Source organism: Sorex araneus, chromosome X (assembly GCF_027595985.1).
Source record: "Sorex araneus isolate mSorAra2 chromosome X, mSorAra2.pri, whole genome shotgun sequence".
NCBI lineage: Eukaryota > Metazoa > Chordata > Mammalia > Eulipotyphla > Soricidae > Sorex > Sorex araneus.
In genome coordinates, this window is record NC_073313.1 from 33,037,596 (window position 1) to 33,052,167 (window position 14,572).

Below are 14,572 nucleotides of genomic sequence, written 5' to 3' on the forward strand. Positions count from 1 at the left end.
AGGGACCTTTTCAGGAGGCAGAAAAGTATACAAAAGGATCACTGTGTGCAACATTCTAAGAGTAGGTCACTTTGAAGCATGATGCAGCAGGGAAGAAATCGGTCTGGCAACATATGTAAATATAATAATGGCTCATTTATATATTAAATGAGAAATTAATATATCAGTTTCCATAATTTATGATCAACTAATAGATTTAGGGATTTAAGAAGGAATTAATGTTTAAAGGGAGACCTGAACAACTAGCAGAACCAAAAGTTTTAAAATAACTATGATTCTTCAGGTCAAATTAGTATTGTCAGAGCAGAAAGTGGAGGCGTATACAGCAGGAAGGAAGTAATAAGTAGTGATATTGACCAAATGAGAAGGGATAATGTTAAGGCTTTCTATGTTCAAGTGAATCAGTGGTTTTCATCTTAAGTGAATGAGATTATAGCATTAAAATTTTTTATTCTAATATTCTTTTTTTAATTTTAAAAGGGAATAGTCTCAATCTTTACTTCAGCCTATAGCTCCATAAACATGTGATCACTCTCATCTCTACCCTAAAACATTTTTAAATTTTTTTCTTCTCAAAATTTTGTTTTATTAAAGCACTATGAGTTACAAAATCATTCATAGTTGGGTTTTTGACATACAATGGTGGATGGAACTTGACTCTGGTGCAGAATGAGTAATAAAAGTCTTAAACTTTCAATAGCCAATTATGAGTGAAAGATAACTATGAACAAAGGAGAAATAATGATTTAATACAGACAGTATTTGTGTCTAACATGTAAGTTTTAGAGTTCATTTCTATGAATGAAGAACTGAAATTAAGTAAGGATGGTTAGAATTGGACAGATACCAGAGATAGCAAGATGGTTCCTTATAATTATTAAACAAATGTACTGATTTCTTCTTTGAATGCCAACAAAGACTGTTTTAAAACTACTGGTATTTGCAATAAATTGTCTAGACTGTTAGAGTTTTGCTACACTTAACTTAAAATGGAAAAAAGTAAAGAATACCTTAATTTATTTTATTTGAACAAAGGGACTGGAGTGATGGCACAGCAGGTAGGGTGTTTGTCTTGCACATGGCCGACCTGGGTTCAATTCCTACATCCCTCTCAGAGAGCCCGACAAGCTACTGAGGGTATCCGCCCACATGGCAGAGCCTGGCAAGCTACCTATGGCATATTCGATATGCCAAAAACAGTAACAACCAGTCTCACAATGGAGATGTTACTGGTACCCGCTTGAGCAAATTAGTGAACAACTGGATTACAGTGCGACAGTGCTACAGTGCTTTGAAGCAAAGAAAAAGGAAGGCTTTAAAAATTGACATCAACATCTAAGTAAATTAAAGAAAAACTAAAATGAATATTTAAAAACAGCATATCAAATGTTTGGTAGCAAAAATGTAAAGAAACTTCAAAGCATCAAGTATCATACTAAAGTAGGTACAATATATAAAAATGAACTGTGCATCACTTGCTTATATCTCAAGTGAAGTGCCTAAAAAGACTCAAACTTCATCAGAGATATGTATCTTATAGTTTAAACTATCATAGTTAAATGACAAATATCTTTCCATATTACCCAAAAGTTTAGACGATAATGCAATGCTCCAATATAATGCTGATTTCAATACAGAATAATTTCTATAATTTACCTCTTTATTCTAAACACTGTTTATCATTATTGGTTCTTCCTCTACTTACCTTTTTCCAAAGTTAGGGAACTTCTCCATCTCTTCCTCCATGCTTCTCTGTTCTTCATGGAGAACCCTTTTATGAATTAGGAATTTCCCTGCAAACAGGTTTACACATTGAGGCAAATGAAAGCGTGACCTACCCTTGTCGTTCCTTGTACGTCTTGTTAACTCTGTTCAACTGGGAATAGAGCTGTGAGAGTGCGTCTTGGAGCTTCACCTTTTGTGCAGGTGTGGCATTTTGCAGAGATGCTGTCTTCTTGTTGTTAATCACATCAACCTGACCTGCGATTTGTTTCAGGGTATCCTTTATATTCTGCAATATTGACATTTTAAAACAAATAAGAAATCAATTAGAGGTTTAGAATAAAAGAAAATGGAAAATCCCAGAAGTAACAGATACCATTGTGAGTCTTAAATAATGACTTTTAAACTCAGCAGCTTCAAGTTTCAACAAGCCCAGATTTAGTAAACATTCATTCCTTATCTTGATATAGATAATTCCCCTCTCCAATTAAAAAAAAATCTTCATTTGACTTGTATTAACCAGAATCCTTCTAGTTTTCCATACACCCTTTTCTCCGTTGCTTCCCAGTCTCCTATTCTGGATAATTCTTCCCCTCTTATTGGTCTTTTAATATTGGATTGCCCTCACTTAATTATACTTATTTAATTCTCTATCCATAACCCTTCCATGTGCTCTTATAAATTAAAATATACTGTATCATATATTCCCAAACATCCACCTCCAACTTGGGCCTTGGTTCATAAATCCAAACTCAATAATACAACTTCTAGACATTTGTCTGTCTCCAATTTAAAAGGATGCAAACAAAATTTTAAACACTCTAATCCTTTACCTTTTATAATTATTCCTATTTCAATTAACCTCATCCTTGACCTTTAATTATCTCCAGTATTCATATTGCTGGACAATGTTGCTGGCCTAAAAACGTGTAAAAATTTAACAGCCTACCAGGTCTCTCTTGGTATAGCCAAGAGAGCTTATGTGTATATGTATACACACATATAATCAATTTATAAAAGAGCTCTACAAATTGCTTTCCCACCTCCAGTCTACCTCTGCTTAACGTAGAGTTATTTATCTAGCGCTCTATTAGATTATGAGTAGAGAAGCATTATCTGTATTAACCTCTCTATTGCATAAATGGCTAGCTTTACTAGTATGTATTTGGGAATTTTCTTATTTAAATGGTAACTGGCAAGTCAATTCAGCAACACTTAATGAGCTCTTCCATATACATGAAGCAAAGCAGGGGAAGCCAGAATAGGTGCGTGTATATTTGTTCTCAAGAACTTATACAGTTATCTTGTTGCAATTATGGTTTGGAAATTCAAAGGGAAAATAAAAGTATCAGATTCCCAGCTTATGACAAGAATAAATATGATGAATGGTCTAAATGCATAGAAGGATTGTTTCATATAAAATATTAGCATTCAAGCTCAGGAACCAATTCACAAAGACAGTGGAATTTGAGATAGACATCTGAAGTGGAATAACATGACAGTAAGTCTCACTGATGCAAAGACAGAAAACATGGGTAGTTATATTTTGGTCAATGTTTTGTAAGTATAGAGGATTAGTGGAAGATAGGTCATGAAATAGAGGCTAAAATGCTTATTCATGTACTTTCAAAATTCTGTACATAACTCTGAAACCAATTTTAAAATGTTATGGACATTGAATGTAAATAGTCCTCATGAGCCTATTTTCCAGGGCTAACTCTTGAATCAAAGGAAAATGTTTTTTCTTTATACCCTCCCATATTTACATCTTCATTTCCCTTTTACATATTTACATTTTTTACATATTAATATCCATGAATTGCTTCCTACATATTATACATACTACTTCCATTTGAGCTTCATATAGATATAAAATTTAATTTCAAGGGAATCACACTTAATGCCACCACAATGATTAGATTAATAAAAACGAATATAGTAACATACTTAGTGGACATTCAACTTTGAGTTGAATTGAGAAAAGACTTTAGGAAGAGACTTGGCAGACCTCAGCAACCATGGGTTAGCAAGCCATAATACCCCAAAGCAGATAGATAGTATGGGGAATATTGTCAGCCATGGAGGCAGGGGGAGGGAGGGAAAGGAGGGTTATACCAGGTATATTGGTGGTGGGGAATGTGCACTGGTGGAGGGATCAGTGTTTGATCATTGTGTGATTGTCACCTAAACATGAAAGCTTGTAACTATTTCAGTGATTTAATAAAATTTTAAAAAAGAAGAATTTAGACTTGAATCATTTCCAGATTTCTGGCCTAGGCATCCAGCAGAATAGTCAAGTCACTGAGTAAAAGAATATGAGGTGAATAAAAAGGTTTCATACAAGCATAGCTGGGTTGTGTTTATCTGTTTTTGTGCATTTAGGCAATAAGCTCCACCTAGACATGATCCATCATATTGAAAATCCTCTAGAGTATAAAGCTATATATATCTACTAAACAACTATCTTCGGATTTTGAAGAAAAGAATGACATGGTAATTACTGTTGTGTCCTTCATATGCTCATATTACTTCATGGTCTGGGATTCCTGGGCAAAGAACACTGACATCTGGTTCCAGTATTATTGAACAGCAGATACATCTTTAAGTTTTACACTACACTGTTCCTCCAGAGAGGCTTATCCCACACTGCAGTCCTTCATCTATATCCCAACTAACTTATTTGTAAAATAATAGAGCTACAACTCGAGAGATGGTGTCAGATGTGAGGTCCATGCATTTTATGGGCCCAATGGTCACCTGCACTGCATATTGTGCTCTTGAGTACTGTGAAGTAATCCCTGAGCATAGGGCAGGAGTAAGAGTAAGCCCTGATGCCTGCTGACTGCGGTGCCAGACCACTCCCTGTCTCACCAACAAAAGGAAGCTTAGACATAAGCCTTCCACTCTAGCTGAGACGATTATTTTTTTATATTTTAGACAAAGCTCTGGCTCCTGGATGTGCCAACTGATTTTTTTAAGCTCTATTATTCAGAATTTGAGCCTTTTGTCCTATACTGCATCCCTACACACTTATAAGCATATGTTTCTTTTTTTTTCTATAGTCCTGTGATGACTTGAAGCAGAGACTGGAGTTAAGATGTTATTGAGTAATTAATGATATGTTCTCTGAGAGATCTGATGTTTAATGTTAAGATAAATAAATAGAGAGATAAATGTCTGATAAGTTCCAGTCAAATGAATGTTCTGGCATGTCCTAGGTAAGACTATGGAAGATTTTTCTCATGCATGACACAGTGAATGGGTTAGATGGGAAGTGGATAGTGATGGGCCTATAATGTTCCAGAATGCAGATTCCAAGAGACACTGTAAAAGTCACTTTGGGCTGCAGTAGAGAGTCTATGGGTAGGTCTCAGAGAGTTTTCCTACCTCCGTCAAAGGTTGCATGAATAGGGTGTATATGAACTTACCGTGAGAGAAACAATCTGTAGAAACAGGAAGGAAAAATAGTTAAATTCGGCTGTAGGGCATAGGAGCTAATGTTTACATTAAGGAGTCTAGAAAGAGCTAAAGCAGTGTGGTCCCGGGTCTTACAAATCATCTAACATCAGGGGAGACACACTGATTAGGGTGTATGCAAAGTCACATTAGAAAGAGAGAAGTTCTTTGTAAATTTGCAAAGTATTCTCCTCAAATTCATGTACAGACTATGATTAGAATACTCTTATTTTTGCTAACCATCTCAACTTAACTCTGTCTGTCTGAGTTAATTTGAGATGGTTAGCAAAATTAAGAGTATTATAATCACTTCTAAGGGTGTGTTATTTTTCATGAGGTAATAAAATGATCCAAGGGGAAGTAATTGTCTCTGATAAAATTTGGGGTGCTTTCTGTTTATATAGTTAATGAAGGTAGATTTCCAGAGAGGACACTGATATTTTTTTTCTGAGAAAGGAGTGTTGGTTGTACAAATAACTTTGAGAACCTCTGGTTATACGGTGTTGTGTAACTGCAATAAAAATGCCCCGGAATGGTTTTGACAGTGAAGAAAAGAGAGTGAGGGAAAAAAATGTTACCTAATTATGAAGCTCTGCGCAAAAAAGTGGTAGAGGAAGAAGATAAAAATGCCTAAACAATAATTCACATCAGAGTGAAGAGCCAAACCAAGTGAACAAATATTTCCAAACCACGGGGTTAAAGAGTATTGATGGGATAACGGGGAGTGGTCAATAAGTCAAATAGGTTAAATGTGCTAAATAAATTGAAAAATTTCCAGCGAGGGATTGAAATGAGAAATAAACTTGTCCAACACAGGTCACTAGAGATCTTAGGCAGAGCCATTTTATCATCCAGAGTGCGTGGAAACATAAAGATGCATGGCTTTAGACTATTTCCTATCATCCCTTTATACTACACCATTGAAAGTAGCTTAGACTATTAGATAGTTCAATTATTTATTCATTTATTTTTATTTTTTAATTTAATTTTTATTAGTGAATCACCGTGATGTACAGTTACAAACTTATGAACTTTCATGTTTGCATTTTGTTTATATCCCTCCACCAGTGCTCATTCTCCTCCACCAATGTTCCCAGTATCCCTCACACCACCCAAACCCCAACCTCCACCACCCTACCCTGCCTCTGCAGCAGGGCCCTTTTGTTCTCTATCCTGTTGGATGTTGTAATTTGCAATAGAGGTATTGAGTGGCCATCATGTTCAGTCTATAATCTACTTTCGGCATGCAGCTTTCAACCCGAGTGGGTCATCCCAAAGTTCTTTACTAGGTGTTCCCTTCTCTAAGATAGTTCACTTGTTTAAAGCTAAGATATGACTACTGCTACAAAAGACAAAATAGAAATGACCAAAACGAAGATCTACTCGAAGGCCAAGGGGCCTTTGTTCAGAGAGTCCTGTGTACCCAAGGCTTTGCCAGTTACTATAGTCAGTATGCATCTCATCTTCATTTTAGCTCTTTGAGTCACCTGGAAAAATTACATTACCATCTTCTGATGCCAATGGCCTTAAAGCCTCGAGGGGAGTATTTTTTTGGACTACCTGGACAGCTTACTTAGCTCCGTGGCTGAGATACATGCGCCAACATGCCTTGTCTGTGGTTTGTGTGAACTTGAAGGAGCTGGGCAGCTGAAGTGCAGCCGCATGTGCCCTGCTCAATGCCTTGTGTTGAGCGTCTTAGATTTTGTTTTCAGAGTGGTTGCCAGCCCAAGGACCAGAACTCTTCACTTGACAGAAATCAGGCAGCTGACAGACAAATCTCATCCAGGAACCAGCCACCATTCTCTCCCTATTGAGAGCCAAAATACTTCTCAAGTGAATAGCTATAATCTCCTATGAGGCTGAATGCAAGAGAGGGAAAAGAGGAAATCCAGTCCTGAATAAAATCAATAATTTTTATGCCTTTGTTGCAGGACGGGGTGGTGGTACATACAACACACACACACACACACACACACACACCAGAGTCTCCCTGACAATTTGTGTTTACAAAGTTTCCTGATTTTAATCTGAATATCTGGAGAGCTCCCAGCTCTCTGGAAAGTCGTAGAAAGAAACTCAGAATCAAGTTGTGAGGGGTTTTAGGAATGCTGGGCAGCATATTGGAAAGAACAGAAAATATTCCATCTTAAATGAGGAAAGCAAAAAGGAAAAACTGGGGCAGGCAATGTCATACTCCCTGGATAGCTAGATAATAGCTCCTCGGTGCATTTTCAGAGAATGGTGTCAAAATGGGCTGAAATCCAAAAAGTCCTTTTTAAAGACCCTACACATACTTTCTTCCCTAAGGCATTGCACACAGAAAAACGGTATATGCAACAAGGAAAATTCCATAGCAGCTTCCATAGTTTAAAGTCATAGATGAGATCTTTTATAGCTTTTTACTATTTTAGTTTGTCTAGAAATAAGTGATCTTTATAGATTCTGACCCCCGAAAATGAAACTTTGGGCTATGTAGTTGCTATGGTGATAGCAAAATCTCCATAATCACCATAGAATATACAATTTCCAGTTCTATATCACAATAGTGCCTATCTCACCTGAAAAATTATAATAGCAAAATGATAAAATACCCAAATTCTGGTTAACTCTTTTCTTAATTTTGACATGCCCCTATAAACTTATCCCTCCAATACCCATTTCCATTCTACAAGACATTTGTTAGGCACTCTGCCTGCAAAAAAGATATTTGAATTACTGGAAGGCCTTTGTACATCAGATCATATAATTTAAGTCCTTTCTTCTTATTATAAAATAGAATTATGAAAACTGACTCAGAAATAGATAAATTAAGTAGGACCCAACTTGGACCAAAGCAATAGCACAGTGGGTAGGGTGTTTCCCTTGCACACGGCCAACTGGGGTTTGATTCCTCTGTCCCTCTCAAAGAGCCCGGCAAGCTATGTAGAGTGTCCTGCCAGCACAGCAGAGCCTGGCAAACTACCCATGGTGTATTGATATGCCAAAAACAGTAACAACAAGTCTCACAATGGAGATGTCACTGGTGCCCGCTTGAGCAAATTGATGAACAATGGGACAATACAGTGTTACAATGCCAGTTTATACACTAATGGAGGGAAGATTAGAGAGAAAAGTTACTTTCCCAATTTTTGGGTGGAAATTGAATAGAAACAATGAGGAAAAAGCTAAGTTGATGAACTATGTTGCATGAATTCATGTTTTTTTTTTTTATTTCAAGGATTATAGTTTAAATTAGGTGTCATTGAAAGTCAAGGCACAGAAACACAAGCCTCATCTCTGAGACAAAGAACATTTATAAATGGGAGTCTCCCTTTAAGAAGAGAAACTATTTTTCAAATAATATATTCATAATGTAAACAATTTTAACATCAATGTACTTTGTTTATACAAGTATTGTATAATAAGTACCTTCAATGAGCCAAAAGGAGAAACCTGAGACTACGTACAATTTATCTGGGGAGCCAAACAAAGAGCCTATTTACCAACTAATCAGGTTGAGACCGAGGTCTCCAATAACTCTTAATTTAACTATGCTCTGTTCTCTATCATACGGGGCACATTTCAGCTGTTCAGTTTTACCTGTTTTAATGCAAAGTGACAACAAGTCCCTTGATCTCAGAATGTATCATTTACAGAGCATGTTCTTACCCAGCAAAATGCTAAACCTCCATGTATGAATGTCAAAGCAGATGCTGTAGAAACCAAATAGGACTGCAGTAGGGGATAGAGCCACCTGAGAAAATTGCACTCACTTTTAGCATCTTCAATGTAAACAACCTAATAGGGTTTGGAGTTACAGTACAGCAGATATTTGCCCTGCATGCAGAAGACTCGGGTTCAAACACAGGCACCCCACATGATCTCCTGAGCACTGGCAGGACTGATTCCTGAATGGAGAGCCAGGAGTAAGCCATGAGCTTTGCTGGGTATGAACCAAATAACAAGGAAGGAAAAGGAAGGAAGGAAGGAAGGAAGGAAGGAAGGAAGGAAGGAAGGAAGGAAGGAAGGAAGGAAGGAAGGAAGGAAGGAAGGAAGGAAGGAAGGAAGGAAGATGAAGGAAGGAAGGAAGGAAAAGGAAGGAAGGAAGGAAGGAAGGAAGGAAGGAAGGAAGGAAGGAAGGAAGGAAGGAAGGAAGGAAGGAAGGAAGGAAGGAAGGAAGGAGAAGGAAGGAAGGAAAATGAAGGAAGGAAGGAAGGAAGGAAGGAAGGAAGGAAGGAAGGAAGGAAGGAAGGAAGGAAGGAAGGAAGGAAGGAAGGAAGGAAGGAAGGAAGGAAGGAAGGAAGGAAGGAAGATGTTATAAAAGTATATTGAATTTTAAACATCATTTGGGGGATCACATTTTCAGCAGGAGGGGATGTTGTGCCAGGGATGAAACTCCGGGCCTCACATATTTAAGGGTCAAGTTTTAACTCACATGTTCAGCATTTAACGTAATTTTTACTAGCAGCTAGTTTGTTTTATGAACACTACGGAAAAGTGCCAGCATGATTTCTAGCATTTCTATATAGCATGATTTCCGGTGACCTTCTCTTCAGTTCTGTAAATAGGCCTCTCAGGTACAAAAGGTACAAGTCAGCTCCATAATTGCTTAAAATGCACAACAAGGAAGTTGAAAGTGAGAATGTCTATAATACTCAGACATCTTTGTTGTTTTCTGTAACAAAGGGGGGAAGTTCAAATGCATCATCATGAGGTTAAAGGTCTTAATAGATTTTTAAATAATACATTAATTTTCAATTTTGACTTCAATTTTGATGTTTCCAATAAAGTAGCTAGAAATTACACATAAAATATTTACTTCATATTTTGCCAGTAAAAAGTGTTTCGATAGGAATAAAACCCCTCTTTGAAAAACAAAACCACATAATTTCAAATATACAAAAAATAAGTTAAAATAGAAGATTATATAAAACTTATTGCTGTTTTAGTGCATTTTATCTAAAAGTTACTTCTATAATACAATAACACTTTTGTATGAAGTATTATGAGCTTCATTCAAGAAATATAAAATTGCTCTCTGGTAATTCTTCCATTTCCATTTCTCAAAATGACTTATGTGAGGAGATGACTATAAGCACTGGTAAATCACTTTAGTTCTAAAGGAAATTTCTATTTGCTGGCTCACTAATAGCTTCGTCTATGCACCTTTTTCCTCATCTCCTACATTCAGTAATGTTAATTATCATCTTTGTCACACAGCGCTTGCCTGCCTAGTATTACCTTTCTCTGCTATGCTCCGTGTTTATCTCTAATTTTCTGAGAGCGTTATCTCTGTCTTCATTCACTAACTCAAAAATATCTGTTGAAAACCCACCGTGTACCAGGCACGCTCTATGGACTGGAAATATAATACTGAGATAGAAATAGAAATCTTTGCCCTCACAAGTCTGAGGAAAATGTAAACAAGCAGAATAAATAAATATATTTCATAACCACTTTCAAGAAAATTAGGAAGCAAAACAAAAGTAAGGGAGAAGGTTGCATAGGAGATGATGCAAGGGCTGGGATTTTTAGAGCAAACAAAGAATACCATATTAAACAGTTGTTTTTTAAGCAAAGGTCTATGGGAAGTGAAAGAGTTATAGGTAGACTCAAGAAAGAGCCCATCAGGTGAGCAAATATCCGACCAGGGCAGATGTTAAAATTGAAGTGTCCATGGGGATAAGAGAACACGAAAGGGGGGAAGAGTGATAGTACAGCAGGTAGGAAGATTGTCATGCATGTCTTCCACTTGAGTTTGATCCCAAGCATCCCATATGGTCCCCCCAGCCCACCTAGAGTGATCCCTGAGTGGTGTACAAAAAATAAGCCCTGATCAGCACCAGGTGTGGCCCCCAAATCATTTTTTAAAGGAACTTGAAGCTATTATTTATAGATTTTACACCCAGTTCAGAACAACAACAAAAAAATCAGTGGGCACCCCAGAGAGAGATGTGTGGGCACAATAAGGATGTTTCTGTTTACTTGGAAGGGTCCTAAGAACAAGGTGAAATGATCTGACTTTTAACATGACTACTTGGGGTAAAAGTTTATAATACCCTTCCAAATAAAAAGAAAGGGATGACTGGTTAAGAGGCAACTGGAATCACCTAGACGGAATACAGCAGTTTGGATTTGAGTTATGGCAGAACTGAACTTTAAACACATTATACTTTTACAAATTCATTAGTGCATTTTAAAACAACAATGAGTTACAATACTGAAGAGCAAATAGTAAGCAGTAAGTTGTGTTTCAGTGAAGTTACAATGAGATGTTTCAAAGGAATTCTGTAATTTCATTTCTGGATGATTATTATTGAGGGAATATTATCCAACAAAATATACATAAAGATAGAGTAAATAGGTTCTGGCCAATTGCATTTGAGTTGGTAGATGATTCAAGGGCGAATTCAATTTTTACATAAAACAGCTATAAAAATGGAGGTGCATTTAGTTGTAAAGTTAAAAAATTGCATGAGTATATTAGGTACAAGGTTTAGTATATTTTTAGTTTTTACATGGTAAGTTTAAAATATTACACTAATCCTTGTGGTTATCAGAGATGACTGGATGTACACATAACCTATTCTATAAACTCTATGAATATTCAATAAACTTAAAAGTTCATTTATTTAAAATGGATGGAAGGAAAGAAAGTGATTGAAATAAAGCAAATTAAGGGAAGGAAGAAAAGGGAAGTGATTAGAGTAATGGAGGAACGAAATTTTTTCAGCTAAAGATTTAATTTCAGAATCATTGGGGATGATCTCTTATGTTTTTTTCCACATGTGTTCACAGAATATGGCTATTTTCTCTTGTTCCCTCATGAGATATATTTTCCTCTATCATTACCTCTTTGGATACTCTCAACTATCCCATGGCCTAAATATTTCCTTGGCACAAATGAATCCTACAAGTAGAATGGGAAATATGTCTATATATAAATCCACTATCCATATTGCCCAATTAAGGAACACCCAGCCTTGGCAATAATAGTTCTGGTTTCTGAAGGACAACATCTTTGCTATTCCCTAAGAAAATATCTTTGATGCAAAATTTTACCGTTATTAACATGGTTTCTCTGAATTGGAGAGACTTTGCAGCATCAAGAGGTTATACAATACAGTGAAGAACAGACACCAGACCTAGAGTAGAACTCCAGTGAGGTTACCTATTGCAAACTACAACATTCAACAGGAGAGAGAACAAAAGGGAATGCCCTACCACAGAGGCAGGGTGGAGTGATGGGGGTTGGGATGGGGGGTGGGAGAGATACTGGGAACATTGGTGGAGGGGAATGGGCACTGGTGGAGGGATGTAAACCAAATGCAAACATGAAAGTTCATAAGTTTGTAATTGTACCTCATGTTGATTCATTAATGAAAATTAAAAAAAATACAGAGCAAGTTAGTCAATTCCCTATCATTATAGCTTTCTAACCCGTATGTTAAACTATGGCATATGTGTTTAACTGGTGCCAATATTTATGAGTGTATACTGTTTTGGAGGGTAACATGCAGTAGTTGGGCCTTCACATATGTTAGTTTGAAGTAAAAAGTTCAGTTGCAGCTCTGAATGTTAACCCTTATACAAAACTCCACTGAACCTTGAAATTTATGACAATGTTTTCTGAACCACTGTTGATATAGTCATGCTCCAACATAGATTGTAAGCTTTCCGGCTAGACTCCTGCTATTCCTTTTTCAGCCACACACTGGTTGTTTAGCTGTTAAATAGTGGAAGGACAATTCTTAGGCATTTATAGGCTAAGTTGCTCCATGGTTTCCTCACAGTTATGCTGTTACCTAAAAGCAAAGTTCTTCATTCAGAATCCTGAAAGTCTATGATACCCAGACTTCAGAGAGACTCAACAAGCTCAAAAACAAAAACAAAAACTTGTAGTTCAGTTCACTGCTCCAACAATTCCTCAAAGATTAAGTCTAATCTATCAGCCCCAAGCAAATTGAAACCATGTCACATGGGAGGCAAATTTTGCACTCAGTTATACATGGTGTGAATCATTTTCATAAAGTCTTGACAGAATGGTTTTTACACATAGCACCTTCATGGCAAATAAAGGCATGTAGAAGCAAACACTTTGTTCTTCATTAAATATTCATGTATAGCATTCTATGCTTTCAGGACACCAGGGCATGATTTATATCTTATATGATTGAGTAAAGTAAAAGTATGTTTTATGGCAAAAAAATATCTAAGGCAATATCACAATGCAGGGAAATCAAAAAATCTGATTACAATCAAGAAATTGGAAAATAAGGAGAGGATGAACTGCTTTGTCCACTTTGTACTAATTTGCCTTCTTTTTGCAACCATGAGCATCTTACTGCTTTGAAAAGAAACTTAGGGTCTAGGGATGAAGTGCAAAGGTAATGATTAGACAAGAACACATTTAAGTCTATACAAATGAAAAATCCAGTACACTACTTGAGAAAACATTTGGCAATTGCTACTATTTTATAAATGATCAATAGTATTGATGTTTGAAGAGTGTGGCTTCCATGACAAGGAATTATATGAGATAGAAATGCAGTTATCACTCTTGCATATGAAGATTTAAAACCTACAAGCGTACCTTTAAGAAAAATTTTAAATAAGACAAAACAAAATACTACACACAGAAGCAAGACCCTAACAATCTTCTCAATTCCCTTGTTCTGTATACTTCCCTTTTGGTGACAACAGCTGGTCTTTTATCTAAATTTTAGCAAATAAAATATGGAAATATGTGAAAATACTATTAATTTAATGTGATTTATAACCTTGAGTTTAATTTTTTGTAGAATATTTTTCACCAATAAAACTTAGGAAAAGGTGACTATATTTGATTGCACTGTTTAAATTTTCCAGTATTTGAAAATTTGGCATACCTTGTTTCAACTTATAAGGCTCAACTGAATGTTAATATGGTATTACCTCTTGTGATTAAAAAATTAGGAAAAAATGAATATAGACTCTAAAATGGTAAAAGAAATACAACAGGAAAATAAACAATACAAAATAATCAGCTCTGGGGCTGGAGTAATAGCATAGCGGGTAGGGCGTTTGCCTTGCACACAGCCAACCCGGGTTCGAATCCCATCATCCCATATGGTCCCCTGAGAACCGCCAGGAGTAATTCCTGAGTGCAAAGCCAGGGTAACCTCTGTGCATCGGCGGGTGTGACCCAAAAAGCAAAAAAAAAAACAAAAACAAAGAGTGAAAAAAATCACCTCTAAGAGGGAATGTATTAAACATTTCTTCACTTTTTACCAGTTCAAGTCATGATTTTGAAATTAGAGAAAAAATATTTCAAAGTGTTGAAATATGACAAACAAATAAATGACTTTAACAAACTTCTTTTAAAAACACAATCTCAGATAAATAACAAGAACAACAAAAACTAGGAAAGACTATT

The 14,572-nt window shown here is 36.3% G+C and overlaps 1 protein-coding gene across 1 annotated transcript in view; it reads right to left on the reverse strand.

Annotated features, from left to right (window-relative positions):
- DMD (dystrophin) overlaps positions 1-14,572 on the reverse strand; it is a 2,715,231-nt gene that overhangs the window by 1,288,870 nt on the left and 1,411,789 nt on the right. The window contains exon 44 of the mRNA XM_055122927.1: positions 1,839-2,011. Coding sequence (XP_054978902.1) covers positions 1,839-2,011 — 173 coding nt within the window. The remainder of the gene's footprint in view (positions 1-1,838; positions 2,012-14,572) is intronic.